Below are 22,129 nucleotides of genomic sequence, written 5' to 3' on the forward strand. Positions count from 1 at the left end.
AGCATATCCCTTAGAAGCCTCAAGTCTCTCGCGGAGATTTCTCCAGCTAGAATAATGTTGGCAGAATGCCTCTCTTATTTAAATATGGCTCTCGGGGCCTTTTTTGCAGCCTGCTGAAACAGGCTTCGAGGGATGTAAAGAAATATATTGTATTACCTGTTTATTTTTTTCTCCTAATAATTTAGATTTTGCTTTCCTCAGACATTTGGGATAAAAACCCAGTCTGTCAATCAGGTTTAGACATGTTACACCTCCATCTGCAAGAAGGTCCAGATGCACTTTTTTTGTAAATTTGCTATTAATGAGACTATTCATATATGAAGTAATCCGTATGAACTATGAGAAGAAGGATCTCTTCAGTGAAAAGGAGTTTTTGACTTTTAACTAGTCAGAGAACGCATGCAGAGAAAGCAACAGTGACACCAGTACCAACACATAGACGCTATGGAAATGAGGAGAAATGCATTATTGGAAAGAGTCAAAGGAAAATGAACTGGAAAATATAATGTGCCATGCCAGCAAACCCCAACTCAGCTGGTTACACTCAAACACCGTACGATGAAGAGAGTGACTGTAGCCGTTATACTGAGATTGGTACTGTCAAAGTGCATAATGGGGCCTTGGAGTCCCTCTGCAGGCTCAGGACACTCTGGCATGTATGTATGGAGACCACTACTTAGCAACCCCAAAACTGAAATGGACATGAAAGACATACTGAGATGATGAGCTCAGCTGAGGCGGAGGCATTCGGGGACAAAGAGGGTGGCAAAAATGTAGGCAGCTAATTTGAAAAACGTTAACGTTAGGTGCTCAGGACTCTTGAGGTATCTCTGCATTGCCCATGTGAGAAGAGCAAAAACCAAACATTTAGCACTGACCTCACAGTGTGCTGATGTGGCTAACACGTCTTCAAATGTGAGGGCTAGCCCCGCTTTCAGCATTTGTGCACTGTTCGGACTTGCCTTAGCTGCACACATAGGCAGACAGAGCTTTTGTCGGTCAAGCACATTAGCTGTCCCTTGCATTCCACTTGCGTTTGACTGCCTGCATCTGTTCTGAGTCTGCCCCGGTGTTCAAGGCCAGGCTGGACGTGGCCTTGGGCAACCTGGTCTAGTGAGAGGTGTCCCTGCCTATGGCAGGGGGCTTGGAACTCGATGATCTTCAAGGTCCTTTCCAACCTAAACCATTCTATGATTCTTCTGCAGAACTCTTCTTCCAAAAGTCCCGCAACAACTAAGTTCTTAAGATTTTTTTTAAAAACGCATTTAGAGACGAACATGAAGTGTGTCATCTGTGAGGTCTCAAGCACATGGTAGAGGAGAAAAGGCAGGTTTGCCTCTTGCCTTACTCTTCTGAAATACTTCTCAGAGCAGTGAAGCCATGTAGATGGATCTTTGATTTTGATCATTACCCTCATACATGCAATACTCTTCATGAGTGCCAAATGAACATTAAGGTCTAGGAAAGGAATCTGCATGACTGTAGAAAGGGGAGGTCTGGCTTACCTTTCCTGTTGCGGAAGTTTGATTTCATTGCTACTACTAATACCACAAATTAGATGTCGTGAGTCACCCCTACTACTCTTAGTGACATATGTCATCAAAATGATGGAACAGATCCTTGGACTAGTATGTGGCAAGTAAGTTTCAATCTTAGAAGCTTCCAGCCAAAAGAAAGCTGATGAAAATATACATCTTTGTACATACCTCAGACCTTTCACCTCCAAGTTAACTCCTATAGACATCAGAGAGAATGCATAATGAAAGTTTCCATTTGAATTTGAATGCTTTGGTGTTCAGGGTAAGCAACACAAGGTCCAAAAGAAATATGTAATGTGCAAAGAGATATTTGATAAGATGAACCATTTTTGGAGCCATTTTTGCTTTTCTTGTGTTAACCAGAACAGGCTCTGGAAAAACATATGGAAGCAGTAAATGGTTGACGGGGCACAGAAAGACTCTTTTAAGTGTTCCATTCTGTACATGTAGATTATTTACAAAATGAGGATATAACAATTGAACAGAAAATTTAATGACTGGGCATGTTTCACAGAAGGAGGTGATGACTACTTCAACTGTTTTGCTTGTTTGCACCTTAAAATTTATAGGACCTCGACAGAAACAATATCACGTCCACACTCTTTGCAAGATACTTTACTTATCTACCCTGCTATATTCAAATATAAACCAAATACTATCATGTTCTTCTTTAACCTTTTAGACTTGCTAAGGAACTTTCTTTTAATTTTTTAGACATAGCACAGATAATTATTTTTGAGACTGGACCCTAGATCTCTGCTGGCAGGTTTCTGAGCACGTCTGACAGATCTGCACTGCTGGCAGTTAGGGGAAACGTTTTCCTTAACAAATAACAGGATGATTATCATACTTGAAATGATAAAAGCATCTCAATATTTATTTGTGCACCTAAATGCCTTCCCCTGTTACAGCACTGGGACTTGCTGCAATTCACACGTACAGTCTTTTTGAGATTGGCTGTGCTGCATTTTTGGAACCAGCCTTGCAGGCAGACCGTGCACCTTCCCAATGAACAGATTGTCACTCTTTGCTCCCTCAGCCAGCCTTCCCAACTACATTGCAAATTTTAATTTCTGAGAGAACTAAAGAAAGTGATTAATTAATCAAAACATTAATTCACTGCCTCTTTACCAGCAATATTGCAGTTTTAGAAAGGTATCAACAGAAACAAGTTACGAATACATGTTTGAAGGATGAAAAGAGAAATTGAAACATTACTATGTGTGCGTAGCTCTTCTTCTCCTGATTTAAAAGGCAGGTTATTTAACAATTTGTCATGTTGAAAAAAAAAACAAACCTGAAAAAAAGGGATATATTTTTCAGTATATTCTACTAGTTTTGCAATAGATCAAGGACATTTTCCCTCTCTCACGTAATGCTCTTTCTTTGAATTCCACTACACTAGCCCAGATGCTTGCATTTATGTTTTTCTTGTCAAGCATATGGAATTATTAAGAAAAATGAAAACATTTACTTTTTGTGCTTCCTTTTGATTTAATACTGTGCTTTATTTCCTTATGCCTGCTGTCATTATTTGTTCTTGTCCTTATCATTTGAACTCATAAAGACATTAATAACAAATTTATTCAGGAAAAAAAAAAGTATAGAAAAACTTGAAAATAGACATTTACCAATAAGTATATGAAATGTTGTTTCAATAAGTGTAGAGTTTACCAGAACTCCACCAAGCTTCATAAGATCGCTGTAGTAAATATCATTTGGCCATTTTACTCGCAGATCAATCTCCTAAAGAAACAAAACAATACACATTTAGAAACACTTTGCTCTCTGATACTGATAAGATACATGGCTTATTCATCACCCCATATTCTGTATTTTCTGTACCTCTTTGCCGCACTGAATGTGATCCTGCCCACTGCTCTTCGTAATGAGAACCTATTTAAGTGCTCCGCAAATGTTACCGAAAAAGTCATAGTAACATGGTTAAACGGTTTACTAAGGAGGTTGGAAGCTGTCAAAGTGTCTAATAAAAAAATAAAAGGCAGATAATAAAGTCTTAGAGTGACCAAAGAGGGGACTAAAGATACTAGAGATTTTCAGTCTCAAAATCGTGAGGTTTTATACAATTCCTTTCCTTCATTCACAAGTGCCTATTAAAGATTTAAAAGATCTATTCAAGAAAGATGCAAACTATGGCAGCCACTGTGGCTCACTGCTGATAAACAATCAGTGTAAGCCCACAATAACATCAACACTGTATTTGAGGATCCTTGCAGAAATCAGGCAAGGAGACAATGACATCTTGAATTTCAGAAAGGAAATTTAGCAGACAGGAGAAATTCCAGTTCACAACTATGTAAATGCTTCAGTAATGTCCTAAATATATTCACGCTTTCAGCAGCTATGCTCAAGCAACACCACGGAGCTGGAAACACAAACTGTGCTGTGTGACACCGTTCCAGTGCAATAGAGAAGTTTTTGTTGAAACCACAGAACTGAAGTGAACTTTGCACTGGCTACTTAAACACAAAAAGAAAGCAAATGTGCTTCCTGTAGTTTGAAAAACTGCATATGACTGTATCCCCAGAGGCAAATTATGGGAGGTGCTCCAGGACTACAAGAGTCGCATTCCCTCCTATTGTAGATTATGAAATCCCTTTACAGGATGTGTGAAAACTGCACCTGGGTCCATGTCTACTTTCCTGACAGATTTAAAGGCCAGAGAGGAGTCCATTACACATACATTGACAGGAAATACTACCTGATTTTGCTATCAAAGCATTCTAAGAGAGAGTATCACCAATTCATATTCATTATGGAAAACAACTTGACTCTTCACACTGGGAAAGGATTTATAGAAGACTCTTGAGACTTCATTCGAAGTATGAGATAGTTAAATAGTATTATCGGTGTTAACAGATCTTCTGAAGAGCTATTCAGTAGATCTTACTTAAGGAAAACATACACCTGTAAGAGATAAGACACTAGCTCTGCAACTGAAATGACAGCAAGTATAAAGAAAAACCAAGTCAACTGGGTATTCTCATGATGTAAACTACACAGCAGAGACTTTGCCACAAAATGGAGTGACAAGGTACTGCATAACTATCTGCTAGTTAAAGAAACGATGGGCATCGCAAAATATGCTGGGAACGGAGCACCTTCTTATCTTCACTCGCTAGAGAGAGATGTCTGCTGTTCTCAGAATGGGAAAGCAAAGCACTCTCTTGATACAAGGCACATTTGCATTTGCAGCACTATCATCTGACAGTAAAACTTCCAGTTGAGCAGTCAGATTTTCTCCGTGAAGATCCAGAACAAAGGCCTCACTCGCTGCCAGTTTGGCATAGTCAACATTCGTGACAATCCTAAAAATCTTGACTGGCTGATAAACTGAGACACGGGTATTTCAGATTTTTGAATGGAAATCCTTAAATGGACTTTGAGCACAGCGAATGACATTAAAGTGCGTTAAAGTATTATTAAGACTCTGACATACACCCACAGAGGTATGGAAATTTGGAGAGGATGAAACCTCATCTATAGATTAGCCCATTGTTTGCAGCTACTGCACTTGGTATGGTACAGATGTCCCTCTGACATAAAGAAAAGCCCTGCATTATCTAAGTCTCAAGGGGAAATTTAAGCATCGAGTTTCTGACAAAACTTTGAATTTCCTTGCTTTTATGTATTTGAGTCCGGAACCTTAACATTGGTTTCACCCGTTGTCTAGGGTGGAGGCACTGTCAAAGAGATCCAGTAGCCTTGTCTTGTTCATAGCAAGCTACGTGTTGCACATGCAGTGTGTATAGCACATGTATTATTGATACATACTATTTTTATATTAGTGTTTAGTAATTCAGTCACCTTTTTCCTCTTGAATGGAATAAAATACAAAACGCCACAGTACACCAGGGTAGGCATACAGAAGCAAAACCACCTCTATTCATAAATTAACTCCTTCCCCAGTCAGACTCATATTTTATAAAACTAACTCTTGTCCATTCTATTTTAACGGTTAAATTATTCACTCTAGCCAAATATTTTATATTGCAAATTTTAGCCTGAAGCATTTTGTTTTTATAGTCAAGTTATGAAGCACTGAAGTTAGAAGGTTTTAATAGAAAGGCTGACAGACCCTAAACTACAGCAAAGCTACTGGGTGCCACTATAATAAAGTTCATGTGTAAATGTGTATAAGTCATTGATTTTCTGTAATATAGGAAACATATGCTTTAGTTAACTACTTCTGTAAAATACCAAAGTTTTATAGTTAGCAAATATTAGGAAATGGTAACATTAAAAAGAAGATATATGAGGTGATGAAGAAGACTGGTTCTTCATTTTAATATTGATGACAGGACACTTGATTCCCTCTTGAGAGCAATACTCCTAAGTTCTTGCTCTAGAAATCACTTTTCAACCTTAAACAAGGGTTGGAAAAATCCTTTAAAAGGGATAAAGTGGCCACTGAAACAGCACCAACAAAAAAAGCAGAAAAGGATTTATCAGTTTTATTCATTTTTCCCTACTCCCTCTTCCTCAACTCCTTCAAAATCAAAACAAATTAACTCAATTGTTAGACAAACAAAATTGACGTTTTCTTTACTGCTGAAAACCGAGTCTTAAGTTTCATAAGATTACGAGTGAAATGAGTGCAGTATACTTAATCAGCTCAATAAAAGACAGTATTCATCATATGTATACTAGATTTCTTAAAACACATAAATAACCAAGCATGTGTGAAGGCTAAGTTTACCACTACATTAGTGCTGAAGAACTATATTAACCATTCAGTCATTCTATGCATAGGAGACATAGTTAAAACCTGAATTTAATGAAAATCGAAACAGGAATTTTGAGATAAATTAGAATGAGATACCTCATATCCTGGTATTGATCTAACTGACTCTACCACTGCCAAGGACACCAGGTGTTGAATAAAAGGAATTCTCTGGCCCAGGTTGGAATGTAGAGGAATGGTGATATGTAAAGTGGATAGTGCACAGCCCACAGGACTGAGCCAAACATTTCCACCACGACCTGGGGAGGGAGAAAAAAAGTTAACTTCAACTTGAGAAAAAATATTTATAAAAAAGACCACTTTGTTAATGTAGACAACTGCAAAACAGTGAGATTCAATAGTATCCATCCAAGAATCTACCGTAAGTCCTGTAATGGAGTTTCCAAGCTAATTTTGAAAGAAAAATGGTTAAAGTGCAAAGCTTTTTCTTTAAAAAAGCAGCAGGTTGTTTAATGTGCATGCTGCTACTCAGTTTCCTAGAATGTCCTAAATGACTTGCTTCCAGGATTTTCCTGGTATCTGGTAACATATGCATTTCAAAAAAAAATCTTGCTTTGTTTAACTGAAGAAGTATTTGTGAAGATACTCTGTGAGCATCTAGAAATCCATCCACATTGTGAATCAACTTGACACAAGCTAGATCTCTACCAAAAGCCAGATAACCATCTTCATGTAGATCTGTACTCAGAAGAGCTTATTAGGTTGGGCACTGTATTCTTCTAATAAAATGAATGTGGCTTTTAAATTAGTGCTAGCTCCCTCCTCAGAAAGAGGTAGAACTTGCTCATATTTATCTGCAAAAGATTGTGAAAGCCTACATAACAGTTCAAGCAGGTCTTGCAGACTCAAGAAGCCTTTTATTTCAGAGCAAGTCAAGACCCAGTCTTGTTCCAGTTAAGTCAAAAAGGAGTTCTGATTTGGAAGTCTGACTCGTGTTACACTGAAGGTAGTGATGGCAGTTTCCATGACTGGAGAGACTTTTTGGCAGAAACTAGAAGACCACTAAATCATTTCTGCAAAAGCCACCAAACATCCTGAAAATGTTTACTTTGGTCTCTATGAACTAAAGTTTTGAGTTTGAATCCACAGTTCAAGCCGGAGAAGAAGACATGATCATTCTATAGATTATATTATCAAAAATACTCGCAACGTATCTTTAAGGCAGCTAAGTGACATTAAAATGTCCTATTTCATGTATTTAATACACATTTACTAGCACTAGAAGGAAATTTACTCACCTTTCCCTTGTGTTTGCCGAACAGCAATTGCTATTAAACCCATCTCCTCAGGCAACTCGAACATTAACCTGCCAATTAGGAAAAAAAAAAAAACAAGCTTATCAGCTGGAACACTAAGCTACATTCATGAAAATCTAGGCTTACATATCAGGTAATATTTTACATTAACATTGCACTACCATTTATCCGTTTTCACTTAACATTTATTCTTGACCGAAAAGCATTAGAATATTAAAAAAAGATTAACTGAAAAATGATCATGTAAAACATTACTATATCTATTACGCTGGAAAAACTTAGAGCCATAGTTCATTTAAGGTGCCTTCTGATAACATACGTTTTGTATTTCTTCATGTTTTCTTGAAGTGCTTATTTTTTGCGTGTCACTATCTTCAGTAAGTGACAACTAGCAATTCTAGACATTTGTTTCTACTTACAGCAAATTTTTGTTCATACTACAGAATATAAGGCAGCAGTTTCTGATTATTTAGAAAACCAATATGGTGGCAATAAAGCAGTTTAAAAGATACACTATCCCCTGAGAACTAATTATGATTTAACTACAGTAAATAAATCTACACCTTCTGAGAACTCTAGAGAACACTGGCTTATTTTAGGCTTGTGTTCTGCTTTTAAAATAGTTTCACTTAAAAGAATACTAACTTTCCTCTGGGGATAAGTAGAAAGTGCACTTTAACACCACCAAATGAGTCAACGCTAGACTTAAAAAAAGAAGAAAAAACCCTACTGTGAGAACTTCATACAAGCCACTTTAAAACAGATTTGAACTGCGCTATGATCCTCCTCCATTTCACATTTTCAGGAAGAGTTATTTAACAGATAAAACAGATATTCAAGATGTTGCCAGCAAGGTAAACCCAGAAAGTGATTTATGGCATACAAACCTACTTCTAATATGGGCACAAATATGCTGTTCATTCATATAAAAGCGATCTTGTCTTGGAGACAAGTGCAGTCCAAATCAGCAAAAAGTACCGTTCAAAATTATTTCCTCTGAATTTCAGATATGTATGAAAGGTGTTTCAAATTCTGCAACCGAGCGAGTCTCTACGGGCAGCAGGGACCAGCTGCAAGCAGAAGTGTCCCCCCCAGCGGCCACAGCCACACATTTTTAGGCTGGCGACCAGCTGAGGAACTATCCATCCTTGCTGCTTTGCAGGTTGAAAAGCAGGGCTTCAGTAACTCTTGGGGCTGTATCGGTAGCTAAAAGCACCTAGGATCCCCATGGTTTCAGAATATCTTTCAAATGGCTGACTTGCTTTCAGAACGATCAAAACGGGAGGTTATTGGAGGGCCCAAGCAAAGGCTGGACCACAACCGCCTTGGCTAATTAGAAATACTTGAACGCAAATTGACAGAAGCTGTAACAGGCTCCACGATGCTTTCCCACATTACTCCTGAATCAGAGAGACCTTTTCAAAGAACAATAGCCAGAAGATCTTTTTGCCGGGCCCCTTCCAGTTCATGTGAAATACAGCTCGATAATTCCTTCCTTTGGAGTCCATGGATTACACATTGAGACCAGGCTCACCCACCTACCACCAAACTTTAACATGCAAAGGTTGCCTCTTCTCATACAGGCACCTAGGCGAAAATCCTCCATAGCTCTTTACACCCATGAGGCTTCAGCCCTGTCTTCTGGGAACAGCGTGATTTCAGTTACAACACCAAGTTCATGGGTTTTGCAACATGAAAATCTAATTTAAATTTGGAAGCACAGTTAGGAAGATATTACAGGCTTTGTTGAAATACACCAATTTCTATTACTTCTCCATTCACATGTTTATTTTTAAATAGGAAAAAAAAAAAGTCATGTGCTGCCATGATGGGAGGAAAATAATCAGAGCGGGGAAAAAAGTTAATTATGAATCCAAAACACAGACTTCTAGAACAAAGAAATATGATTAACAGAATGTATGAATGCAGCTATTTAGAGGCTTGGCAGCAGGTAACAACATATTAAACGCAGAGACCAAGTTTGTACTTTTAAGGGCCATGAAGAAATTCTTTAACAGACGCAACATGGGGAAGTTGTTAATACTCAGACTGATACAGCAAGAGACAGATAGATTTATTTTTACTACTTCCTGAGATTGTGCTGGAGTTACCATAAAGCTTATGATAGTAAAAAACTCTACACAACCACCCCCCCCCCCCCCCTCAAACTTCAGAGCTTTGTGAATTTTGTGTGCTTGTTAGTTTTTTTTCTGGGAGAAACAACTTGTATTTTCCTTACCAGAAAGAGTAACCGTACATGCACTTTTTAACATATTGACTTCTCTTCTTTTCTTTTAACTTAATCAGTTGCAGATTTAACGATTCCATTTTTCTGCAGGGCGACTTAATCACAGTGCTCACCACATTTCCCTCCCCGAAATATTTGCCTTCAACAAATTGTCCGGGTTTTTTTGTGCTCTTTAACTACCTTGCTTTTCATATTAAGTCAAAAGACCACACCGAGATACAAGAGCAGGGAAACATGAAACATCTGAAGACAAAGTTACCCATCAGGAAGAGTATCAGATGGCGTCTATATGATGTAGAAGATAATACTAGAATTTTATGTAAATTTTTCTTTTCTGCTTTGAACATTTCTGTGGTATTTTCCAAAACGTGACCAAAGCACTTTTAGTATTCAAGAATATTAAATCAGCTGAAATATTGAGAGAGATATTCTAGCATATTTTTTTTTATACAAATACTCTACCCCCACCCTGTAGTGCATACTATGAATGCTGTCAAAAGTAATAAACAATACTTAATTGTTTTATAGACATTTCAAGTTTAAGGAGGACTTTGTCTTCATGGCTAGTCAACACAATGACTTTTCTTCCTACATGAATGTAAAATGGGAATTGAAACCACAAAAAAATATGTTTGAATAATGTTAACGGCCTGACAACTATAAATTTCATTGATGTTGTGGGTTTAAGGTTGAAACTCTCATTAATGCATCCTGCTGTGTTACAGTATTGCAGAGGTATTACAACAGGCAGTGTTACATTCCAGATGTTAAAATACCTGGGCACAAGAGGGTAAGTTATGACCAGATTTCTCTCTTCACTTCAAGTTCCTTGTCTAAAAATCTCACACTCAAATAGCTTGTTTATAGAGTATTATAAAAGCAACATTAAAACCACCTTTCCATTTTTAGTCAAATGGAAAGGAACACGCCTTCTGGCCAGTTTCTTGTACTATTTTGGACAAAAAGGTGCCCTGAACACTTGCTTTACTACTTTACATCCACTGTTTCTGTCCATTATGTCCAGTTTGAAAATGAGCAATGTGCCTACTAATACTTTTCCTAAACTCTCCTCCATTGCCCTTCCATCTCCCTATAGTCCTCAACTGCGTGATGCTGTGTCTGATTCCAAGCTCTGTGTGATGAATGGCCTGTTGGAGGGTGTGCTGGCCAAGCAGAATAGGTAACTCCAGAGTCCACCGTGCAGACTCCTTCGTGGCAACACTGATCTGGGTCCCTCTCTCCTACCTGGAAGCGTGTTTTCATGAGAACATGAATACCTGAAGGAGCTCAAAGATATGGAGGTCTTCTGTAAAACAGGCAGTAGACTGAGAGAGACAGAGAGCTGGTGGGCCACGAACAGAGGAGAAGCCACCAAGAATGACATCATGGTGGGAGTTTGTTACAGACCACATAAGCAGAAGGAGAAAGTGGAACAAGTCTCTTTGAGCAACTTGAGGACATCTGCAGATCCTGATTTCTATGGGAGACTCCCATCTCCCAATATCTGCTAAAAGGCAAAAAAAGTGTGATGCAAGCAGTCCAGCTGACTTGTGGGGGATGCTAGGGACAAGCTCTTAACACAAATTATCAGATGATCAACTGGAGTGACAGACTCATACTGCTAACAATAAGGGAGAGCTGACTGGGGAGGTGGCAATCTGCAGCAGCTTTGGCAGTAGCAAACATGAGTCAATGCTGTTCAGGATCCCGAGAGGAATGAGGAAGGCAAGTAACAGAATACAACCCCTGGATTTCATTAGAACAGGATTTGGTTTATTCAGGGACCTGATAAATGGGATCTTATGAGAGGCAGCTCCGAAGGGCAAGGGAGCTGAACAGACCTGGTCTTCAAAGACAACCTCCCACAGACAAAATAACGGTCCATCACAACACTGAGGCAAATAAGTAGACGAACAAGGAGATTGGTTTCGCTAAAAAGGGAATTCATGACTGTAAAAAGAATGTACAAAAGCGATGGAAGCAAGGAGAAATGCTACAAAGGAGAAATGGCAAAACATTGTCGAGCAAGCAAAGCTTGTTAGGAAAGCTGAAGCTCAACTGCATTAAAGATTGGCAAGAGACATGAGCACCAGAACGTCTACTGCTACCTCATCAGAATAAACAAGGAAAATGTGGGCTTCTCGCTGACTGAGGCAAAAGCACAGCAGACACACAGAAAGCTGAGTTACTCAATGCATTCTTTGCCCCAGTCTTCACCAACAAGGTCTGCCAGGCTTTTACACATACAGACAGGGTTCAAGAAGAAGAGGAAATACCAACAGGAGAAAAGGATTGATCTCATAAGTCTCTTGAGAAATCTTGACTTGTACAAGTCCATGAGAGCAGATGAGATGCATCTGAGAGTGCTGAGAAAGCTGGCTGATTGCACATCAAGGCTGTTTTCTGTCATCACAGCCATGGAGATCAGGGGAAGTCCCAGATGAATGGAGAAGGGCAAATGGTGCAACCACCTTCAAGCTGGTGTTCACAGCACCCTTGTGTCCAAGGTTGGCCATTGATGTCTAGATGGATGCACTACCAGATGAGCAAAAAGTGTCTGGATTCTGGGATTGAAAAGTAATGGTTTGTACTCTACCTGTAGGTTGGATACAACCGCGGTTCCTCAGGGGTTTATCCTGAGACCTATACTATCTAGTAACTTAATATATTTACCAATGAACCATAGGAGGAAATGGCATGCACATTAACCAAGGTGGAAAATAACACTGAACTATGATAACTAGGCATTGGAATAGGATGCCCAGAGAGGCTGTGGAGTATTTCTGTCCTTGGAGGTTTTCAAGATCTGACCGGAAAAAGCCCTGAGCAAGCTGGTCTGAATCCATTGTTGACTCTGCTTAAAAGAAGGAGGTTGGACTATAGAGACCTTCAGGGATCCCTTCCAATCATAGAATGGTTTAGGTTGGAAAGGACCTTGAAGATCATCGAGTTCCAACCCCCCTGCCATAGGCAGGGACACCTCCCACTAGACCAGGTTGCCCAAGACCATGTCCAGCCTGGTCTTGAACGTGGTACAGAATGTACAGAAACTTGTTATCTCTGGTGTTTCTAGCTGTCCTTTAAGTTTGGTTGAAATCAGTCAGAAACTAGCCATTAGCTACTAATTACCAAATTAGCAATTTAGCCCAAAGGCTGATCACTGGAATCCCCAATCTGAAGTGGGATCCTATATTAAACTCATTTTCACACTCTCTTACTAGCCTAAATATTTAATTTTCTCCATCTTCCACTTCCCATGCTGTATTTTATACATGACCAGAGGCAATACGCAGGCTCCCAAAAGACTGACTCCCGCAGCTGAGACAGGTAGAAGAACACGTAAACTGTTAATCCTACTGAGGCTTATTTAAATGACAGGAATCTTACCACTCTATACTGTTATAACTTTGACTATATCCAGCAGGCAAAATACGTGCCAGAATACACTATTACATGAATGCACTCTTCTGTTCTATTGCAAAAATTCACAGCTTCTTTCACTTTATAGTGGGTTTCCCTATAGCAATGTTAGTACAGAAAGGACCATTTAGTGTCAAATTCTCTTTGAACTCCTTAGATACATTAAAGTCCTACATCAGTGAGAAAAAGTGTTAAGGGATTACAATGTCCCAGACTTGTGGAAAACGAAAAAAGTACTGGAACCTTGGACTACTAGTTTCTTGTACCTTACTTCAATAAATACTACAAAAAGAAGATTGTCCTATACTAGTCATGACATTTGCAGCAAGGAATAATCTATTGATATTATGAACGACATAGGTTAGCAACTTATATATATTTTGGCTAGTTAGTCTTTGAGAGAAGTGCACTAATAACAATATAGTTTCAACAGAACTGCAATACATAGGAAGACTAAGTAGGGCAAAGTCACGTGAGTTATTTTTCAGCTGGATCAATGCTCTCATCTGGCTCACCATAAATGAACTCTGCTGTTGGCAAAAGGGAAGCAACAGTAAAAGAGGCCAGTAGACAGAAGGGAAGACCAAACCACCTCTTTCTTACCACCCATGTACTTATGCTTGATTTAAATTATGGTATTATGGCCTCAGAATAGTGCATGCTTTGCTTGTGGAATTGCTTTGAGAATCAGGCCTGCTGAACAGGCAGAGTAAAACTCTACCATTAAATGCTCATTTTTTCTGCTCACTGCATTTTTCAGCTGGTAATTTTCTTGTCTCTATATTTTTATACCAGATATTTTATAATTAGTCCTTTGTATATGTTTATAGGCTTTTCCTCTTAAAAAAAGAAAAAGAGAATTTTAAAACACAGTACCATACAGCCAAAGGTGTCAGGAAACATACCCAAATAAGAAAGGACTCCAAAAAATTGGTTTGCCAACAAAATGCCAGTAAAATTTGAAACCTGGGTTCAGACACACTGGTAATGTTCCAAAACTGAAAACTTAAAGAACTTCTTTATTCAGTAAATCAGCTTCTCTGTGAATATCATCAAGACCACAAAGTTACAGTAAAGGAGGGAGTTTCCAAGGGACATGTGAGGAGAGTTTAGGAGTTTAAGTTGTTTCAATTTTTAATTTGAAAAGCAAAAACCTGTACTGTTTTGAAAAATTTATTTTTTTTTTTCCTATAATAAGTAATCTTTTCAATTTGTGACCTTCCTTTATTTGAAAAAGCTACCTGAAGTATACTGAAAAGTTAACATAGGACAAATGGAAGTGAAACAGATTTCATTAAAAAAAATGAACTCTAGATTTAAGAAACAGAATAGTTACTGGAATGCAGTGAAATGTATTTATCATAACATGTTAAGAATAGAATCTTCAGAGTGGAATAAAAGGTTACAAACATATTGATCAAAACCAGATCTAACCACTCTCGTCTAAAGTAACGCACAGTGTGGATGCTATAAAAAACTTAAAACATGCAGACCAATGCAGCCTGTAGTGATGTCACTTTCAACAGTAATTTCACTGCACTTCATTAGATAAGAGTGTACACATTTGGTCCCTGTCTGAGAGGGAAACCTTAAAGTAACCTGATAGAGTACGGCGAGAAACAGCAGCATTTCAGTAAGGTGGCAATTATATTTTAAATCAGCATTGGATTCACTAACTTACAGTGTGAGGCATCACAACCATTAGAATCTCAAAACTAATCCACAGTGATTCTGAATTCATACAATGTTACTTAAAGTTACCTCTCAGATAAAATAGCAAACTCAGAACTTTTTGCATACACAGTGATTTTAACTTGATATTCTGGCCAATTTCTAGTCTGGGTAATTACATTTCCTTATGAAAATTTCTCTGCAATTTACTAAGACAGCACTTCATTTCCTGTCTTAAATCATACAGGGTGTTAAATAGTTGCCATGTTCCACTAGAGAAGTGATGAAGTTATTCCCAAGTAGCCACTCAAACAGTTAGGGTTAATGTAGAACAAAAGACACTGGACACATCGTGTAAATTAAAGTGAGCATGAAAAAGAATTCTATGTAAGCAGAAACTAGCTGCCTTCCCCAGATCCTTCACAGAGGTTTCCATTGCAAACTGGGAAAAATGAAAGCATTCCAACAAAAAACCCATTCATTCCTTTCTAAGTAACTAAGTAAAAAATTAGCAGTAGCACTTATTTTCCTTAGATTCATAATTTTTTCTTTATCCTTTTACTATCGAAAGTTCCATCAACACCAATCATACTTAAAATTACAAAAGTAATTTATAGTTAAAAGAATACTCTAAAAGCCAGTGAATTTTCCTCTGCCAGTGAATTTGCTTTTGTTTCTTTTATTTTATGCCTGTGCTCCAAATTTAGGCCCCTGTGGTTTATGATAATGGTAATGTGGTTGTGACTATAAATCTAACGATGTAGTAAGCTTCTAGTCTTCCTATTTCAATGCTAACTGAGAAAGTTTTATTTTTTCTCCTCTTTCTAAAGGTACACACAATGGTTTCCCTACACTAAAACAAGAGGTAGCATATTTTTACATTGTTTGTCATTTCTTGTGGTCTGTAGATTAGATTTTACTTTTGGGAGGCCTTTTGGTTAGCTTAACATTCTTTCTGAAAAATATTTTTAATGTGAAAAACAACTAACTAAAATTTCACACAATTTTTTTTTTGTTATCACTGTTTTCCTTGGCCAAAAGCATCTGAGTCTGAATTTTAAAATTTCCATGTGCCTTTCTCACCATGTAATTTAAAAATACGCACAGAATTTCTTCTAAGTTCTAAACTCTTGTTCATATTCTTATTTCTATGATACAGTGTACACTGTACAATGTATGTTACAAGTGTCGTCATGAAGATGGTAATTTGACGTGTTACTTGGCATTAAATAAAATCATAATTCTACCCAGGTGTTACAACTATTATAAAACAACTATAGCTTCATAAACTGGCAGGTAAAGCACAATTATTTTACTGGTGTGTATTTTTTTCCATTAAGCACTGTGAAATACGGAATCTTTGAAAAAAGTATTATTAACATATTTTTGCTGTGCAAAAGCAATCAAAAGCACTGTATTCCTGTATTATGTATTATTCAATAAGCCCAGAATTTAATTGGAAAGCTCTCACAGACAAAGATGTCAGTTTTTTTCTCTTTCTTCATTAAAAAAACCTAGATGTGCAGCATCTAGAAATTTCTTAAGTATAATGTGCGAGATGAATGCAAAAGGAAAAATTTATTGCGAACCTGGGGAAAAAAGGTATTTCTTTGGTTTAAAGAAAAACTGTTCCAGTGAGAGCCATTTTTTGCAAAAAATCTTAGAAAATGGCAATGTAGCCCTAAAATTTTAGTTATCATTTGAAATACTTTGTTTAGCAAGTACAGTTTAGAACATTAGTTTTTAAAAGGCATTATTAGACCCGATCAGATGTTTTCCATATACATAATTTTTCATAGAAAATACACATTCAGAACAGCCACTATTCTCTTAACAGACGGAGGAACTAATTTGTCTGAAACAATGTCATTCTTCCTTTAAAACACTTAACACTTTTTTGGGGTATTTTCAGCCTAGTCAAACACATAAGTTGCTTCAAATAGATGGAAATGCTAAAGTTTTGAATAATTTAAACTTTGAAATGTATCTACCCATGGTACCACAACCGGATATTCACATGCCTCAGTTTCCCCCTGAAGCCTCAGGAGCTACATTCGCCATGGAACTTGTGGTTCCTCTTTGTTAAGCCATGTGATGCTTCACAGGGGACGCACTTTTGGATGAGGAGTCTGGCCCACCAGCCAGAGTAGCAACACGGGCTATCCTAACTAGAACCTTCACAAGGCATAAAAGTCCTATATGCACTTCTAATTCATTGTTGAGCTGACTTGAAATGAAGCATTGAGCTGGGTTGTAAATCCTGAACATTACACTTCAACATCCCTAAATAGAATTTCCCTGCAATTTCTTGTTCCCTATGTGAAGAAGGACTGACGGTACCTCAGCTTTTTTCTGATTTCAATTCGCAGATCATGTTACAGATAGTAATCCAGAAAAATTATTGCTTATTTTTTTTTATGGTGAATAAAAAAAGGCAATAAACACAATAGCTGAACTCAGTTGGCTCTGTATTCATGCGTCTAATAATTAAAACACAAAAATGCTCTCATCGAGTACCGGAGTCTTATACTAGCTGCTCCCTTCACAGTGCCAACAGAAACCACAAGATTTCTAAATTCAGTATTAAAGCATACAGCACTTTTCTCATGCAAGAGCCAACATCCAAAAACATATAAATAAAGAACAGAAAAGTTCTGTTTCCAAATATGTTGTGAAATATTTTTAAAATCCCAAGTATTAGACTGTGCCAACCTGAAGGCAGACTCCAATAGTTAATTTCATGGGTGATTAAGAATGGATTTCAAAATAAGGAAGTTACTTTATGCTGGCCACAGCATCCTCTGTAGACTCCAGAAACAGTCATCATAATGTAGACTTTAACCACAGACTCAACACAAAATGTAGCTGATATTTAAATCCCGAAACAGTGGATTCTCTTTGTCAGGGCGGGTAGGAGAAAACCCAAAGGTCCTCATGTAGCCCTGTTACTTCAAATTCTTCAAATGCAAGAAAAGCAGTAACTTCCTAACTCTGTAAAGTTCAAAGGAATGCCCAATTTAGGACAATGAAATAGGTACAAATACCTGTTACCACCAGAGATGGATGAATGGGTAAATGCCTGATCTGGAGAGAGCTGACGTCCAAGCAGGGAGAGCTGCACAACCATCCTGAATCATGTACCTGGATCACGCCTGCTGCTTAAGCAGCAATTGGTAAGGGGCAAGAAACCATATAGGTCCCCAGGTAAATCTATACTTGCATCTTGGCCTCTTGCCACTTTTCTGAGCAATGACCACTGACATTTGCACGTAGTGGGTGATGAAGTCTGAATACACCGAATATCGTCAAAGAAAAAATGCCTTTCATCCTAGCATTACCTTAGTAAACGGAGGAATTACTTGCAAATAGTGACAAATGTAACATGTGAAATTCTAACTACATATCACTATAAACAGTATTTCAATCTTCTTGTATGAAAATGAAAGAAAACTGCAGGATGGCTCACCCCCTACCATTCCTCCTTCTCCCCCATCTCTGCTGCAGAGTTACCCTGTTGTAGTATCTCAACAGCTAGGATGCAGCCACAAGTCCCGTTGTCCATTACTAGCTCTCACATGGATGTGTTTGATTACATGCCATTCTCGCATTTGTTTGTCAGATATGTAATCAGTATTCATAGAGTAATACTTGAAATCTGTCATAAATAATTTCTGAACCTCCCGATAGACCTCCGGGTCCTCCTTCACCTAATTTTTTGTGCATTCTTTAGCTGTAAAGTGAAAGCAAAATACAGGCTTAGAAAAGAAAGTTTCTCATTCAGCTTTACTGATACACTTTTACAAAACAGGTGTTCAGTAGACCCTGACACTTGAATTGAATTGTACTAAAGCTTAGTCAGATGCGAAGCCTTAGCAGAGGTGTTCTGGGCTCATAAGTGAATGAGCATGGTCATTCGGATCAGATGCAATAGTAGCAAGCATCAAAGAGAAGGAGGAAGACTTGGAGGATTAGTTATACGATACTATGACTCTTAGCAATACTTAACACTAAGCAAGCCGAAATAGTGAGACAGACATGGTGGTATTTTCTTTTAAATGGAACGGTAAGGTTTTAGCCAAAGTTAGGGTGGTCTGTAGTGAATGATTCCTTTGGCTCTGCACTGGGAAGAATGTCTTAAATGGGAAGCATCAGCACTCACATATACATGGTACTACATAAAAATGCTCAGAAATAGAAACGCATAAAATTAATGCATATGTGGAGGAAAAAAACCCCAGCAGTTAGCACATCTGTGCAAAGTAAAAATCCACTCCACCAGCAGAAGGCTATCTCCCAGTACCCAGCTTTGTAATCATGAGCCACAGCTGCGTGGAAGCAAGCTGAAACCCTACTCTAACAACAGGTCAATGCTGACAGCTACAGTGTAAGTCTCAGATACAATTTTATACACAGACACAGAAGGTTGGAGCGAAACACAAGTGCTATCTAAGTCTTTCTCTCTTCCTCTTTTATGTTAGGTGAAATTTTCTCTAGAAAACCTTGTAACAATGGAGAAATGACAGCTTACATAGGCAAACGACGTTTCTTTAGTAATGTTAAAGGAAAAATTACTGCGTCTTCATTTCTGCATTAAAACTGAAAATGGATAAATGCTTTTTCATTTTGCTCCCGTAAGGGACCATTGACTTGAGTAAAGGTTTCTTTACACCAGTCTTGTCTTCTTTTGATGAAAGAAACACAGTTCTTTTATATCCCACTCCCCCATCTAAGGAGTCATGTTTCCTAGACCCTGAACTATTCCCTTTTCTCTGCTTTGCACTGTGCCCAGCAAATCCACACCTTCTGAAGCCTGGTGCTGAAAACGGGACCAATAACTCCAGTTAAGCACTCCCAGTGTTGAGTAGAACTGAAAGGATTACTCCGTACATTTTATGTGTAGCACATTTTTAAGCACTTTTGTATGAATTTCAGTCTCAGTCCTCACCTCCTTTGTTACAACAGTAAGACTTTTTTCTAACCTATATTCAATTCCTGACTCAAACTCCAAGATCCTCTCTCAAAAACTGGTATCCAAGCACCCTATGTTCATTTAATAATTTGCATCTGATTATTGCTCTATGTCACGCCTACCCATAAAAAGCTGAATCCTAATTATTTCAGGTCATTCTTTGATTCTTCAAGATTGTTTAGAGTTTGAAACCTACCTTTCTACAACTTTATAGCTCCTCCCTACAGACTCGAGCTTTTAATATACATACCCACAATTCTGTCATCCAAATTATTGAGAATGACTGAGTTGTGCTGAAGCATTGGCAGATATGAAACCTCAGCAGTCTGACCTAGTAAGTGAATCAGCAGAACCACTAAAGCCACATGCAACATAAACAAATATGAAGTGAAAACTGAACACCACAAGGACTCTTCTCAAACGCATCCAATAATGAAAATATGATCCATGATGCTGAAGCTCCAAGCAGGAAGATCAATAACTGTAATCTTCAACAACCCTTTAGATGCCCCCCACTTTGCACAAAGCAGATTAAACTACACCATGACTAAGAAAAGAACAACTAAAAATACAGTAGAAATGGAAACAAGCAAGTCAATTAAATGGGTCTTTGTGCTACAGTTAAAACATCAGCCTTAGATTAAAACATCAACCCTAAATTATTTTATTCCAAGAAAAAGTTAAAAGCAATTGCACAACTGGTATATTGGCCCAGATAATGATTTTTGGGAACTACTTTTCACTCTCTCTGAGTGCTAATGGTAAAAATCCCATTCCTAGGCAAAGCATCTGGATTACTGGAAAAAGTTAGAGCTATCTCCCAAGCCCAAGAAGCTCTAATGCAACAGGCAACTCTATGTTGTAAACAATCATGGATTCTGGATAAAACAAGATCCAACAGGTCCTAATCTGCTGCAAGACCTGGAAGATCTTGGGTAATGCACACTCTACATAGGTCTTAGTTTTAAGAAGGGTGTTTAAACTCTTCAGCTGTGATACTAAGGAGTTAAGCATCTAAAAGGACAAAGATCACTGAAGGAAAAATGATCACTTTTCCCTTTCTCTACTAATGGAATTTTAACAAGAAACTCTTCACAGAATTAATAAAGTTGCAGTTGTAAATGTCAAGTGTTTGCAGCTGTCTGTCTCCTCTAACTTTCACAATATATTTAGTGTTGAATATAACTGAGAAAGAATAAGGTGAGGAAATAATTTTCCTTTCAGGTGTTTCTTTAAAAAGGGGATATTTCAACAAGTACTCCATAAATAATTTTGAGTTTTCAACCATGGACATAAGACTAACATAACAGAATACTATATTCCTATCCATCCAGAATAAACCTGTAAAGTTCATGTTGTTTTCTTTTATGGGATAACTTCTCTATTGCAGCAAATATAAGCTGCTTGTGTTTGCTTTTGAGACCCTTTTCACTACCATTCAACCTAACATCCCATAGTCATCCTTTCCCTGTAGGTCTTTTTGTCATTCACAATTTGTAAGTTCTGGGTCAGGAATCATCTTTTTTGTGTTTTTATAACTTCTAGCATCTAAGCCATCACTAGGGTGGCTCAAATGATTCAACAAGAGAAATTAAAATGGTGCTGGAGTTTATACACTGTTGGTTGACAATGTCAAGTACAGGTAAAACACAAGGCTCAGACAGCGATGGCACATCTTTCACCTTTGCAGTCCATCCACCATGGGGAAATGATTCTTTTTCACATACAAAATTGCCACTCATATTAGCAGAACAGACAGAAAGAATTGACTTTTGAGACCAGCAAATGAATTGACTATCACCCAACATATGAGTTCTTATAATGAACATGTTCAGATCGTAAACACACAGGTTTTCTGGAATTCTAGGGGTATTTCCCATGTATAGAGATTGAACCATTTCAGGTATCGAGTTGCAGAAGTATTACATTAATTCCATGGCTATACATCAGAACGTAAGCAGAGCCCAAAATTTACTAACAGGCAAGATATATGCTAAGTGCTCAACTTGGGCAGCATACTTTTACACATCACATACTCTTATGCAGCAAGAAATGGAATATTCATTCCAAAATCAAATGCAGACATGATCAAATAGACCTCTGTCAATACACAGGCCAGAACCTAATTCTCCAGTGGGGTTTTTTGTTCTACAGATCCTGAAAGCTGAGATGTGTAGTGATGCAAGCCAAATACAACAAAAGGAGCACAACTTTCAAACTGAAAGTACGAGGCACATATTTACAGTGTGACACTACCTGGAA

General features: G+C 38.0%; 1 protein-coding gene across 1 annotated transcript in view; it reads right to left on the reverse strand.

Annotated features, from left to right (window-relative positions):
* HLCS (holocarboxylase synthetase) overlaps positions 1 to 22,129 on the reverse strand; it is a gene marked incomplete at its 5' end in the record, with an annotated part of 124,178 nt that overhangs the window by 1,517 nt on the left and 100,532 nt on the right. The window contains 3 exons of the mRNA XM_082479920.1: positions 3,170 to 3,284; positions 6,382 to 6,542; positions 7,542 to 7,609. Of these exons, the coding sequence (XP_082336046.1) occupies positions 3,170 to 3,284; positions 6,382 to 6,542; positions 7,542 to 7,609 (344 nt within the window). The remainder of the gene's footprint in view (positions 1 to 3,169; positions 3,285 to 6,381; positions 6,543 to 7,541; positions 7,610 to 22,129) is intronic.

Source organism: Vanellus vanellus, assembly GCF_965231255.1.
Source record: "Vanellus vanellus genome assembly, chromosome: 1".
NCBI classification, from domain to species: domain Eukaryota; kingdom Metazoa; phylum Chordata; class Aves; order Charadriiformes; family Charadriidae; genus Vanellus; species Vanellus vanellus.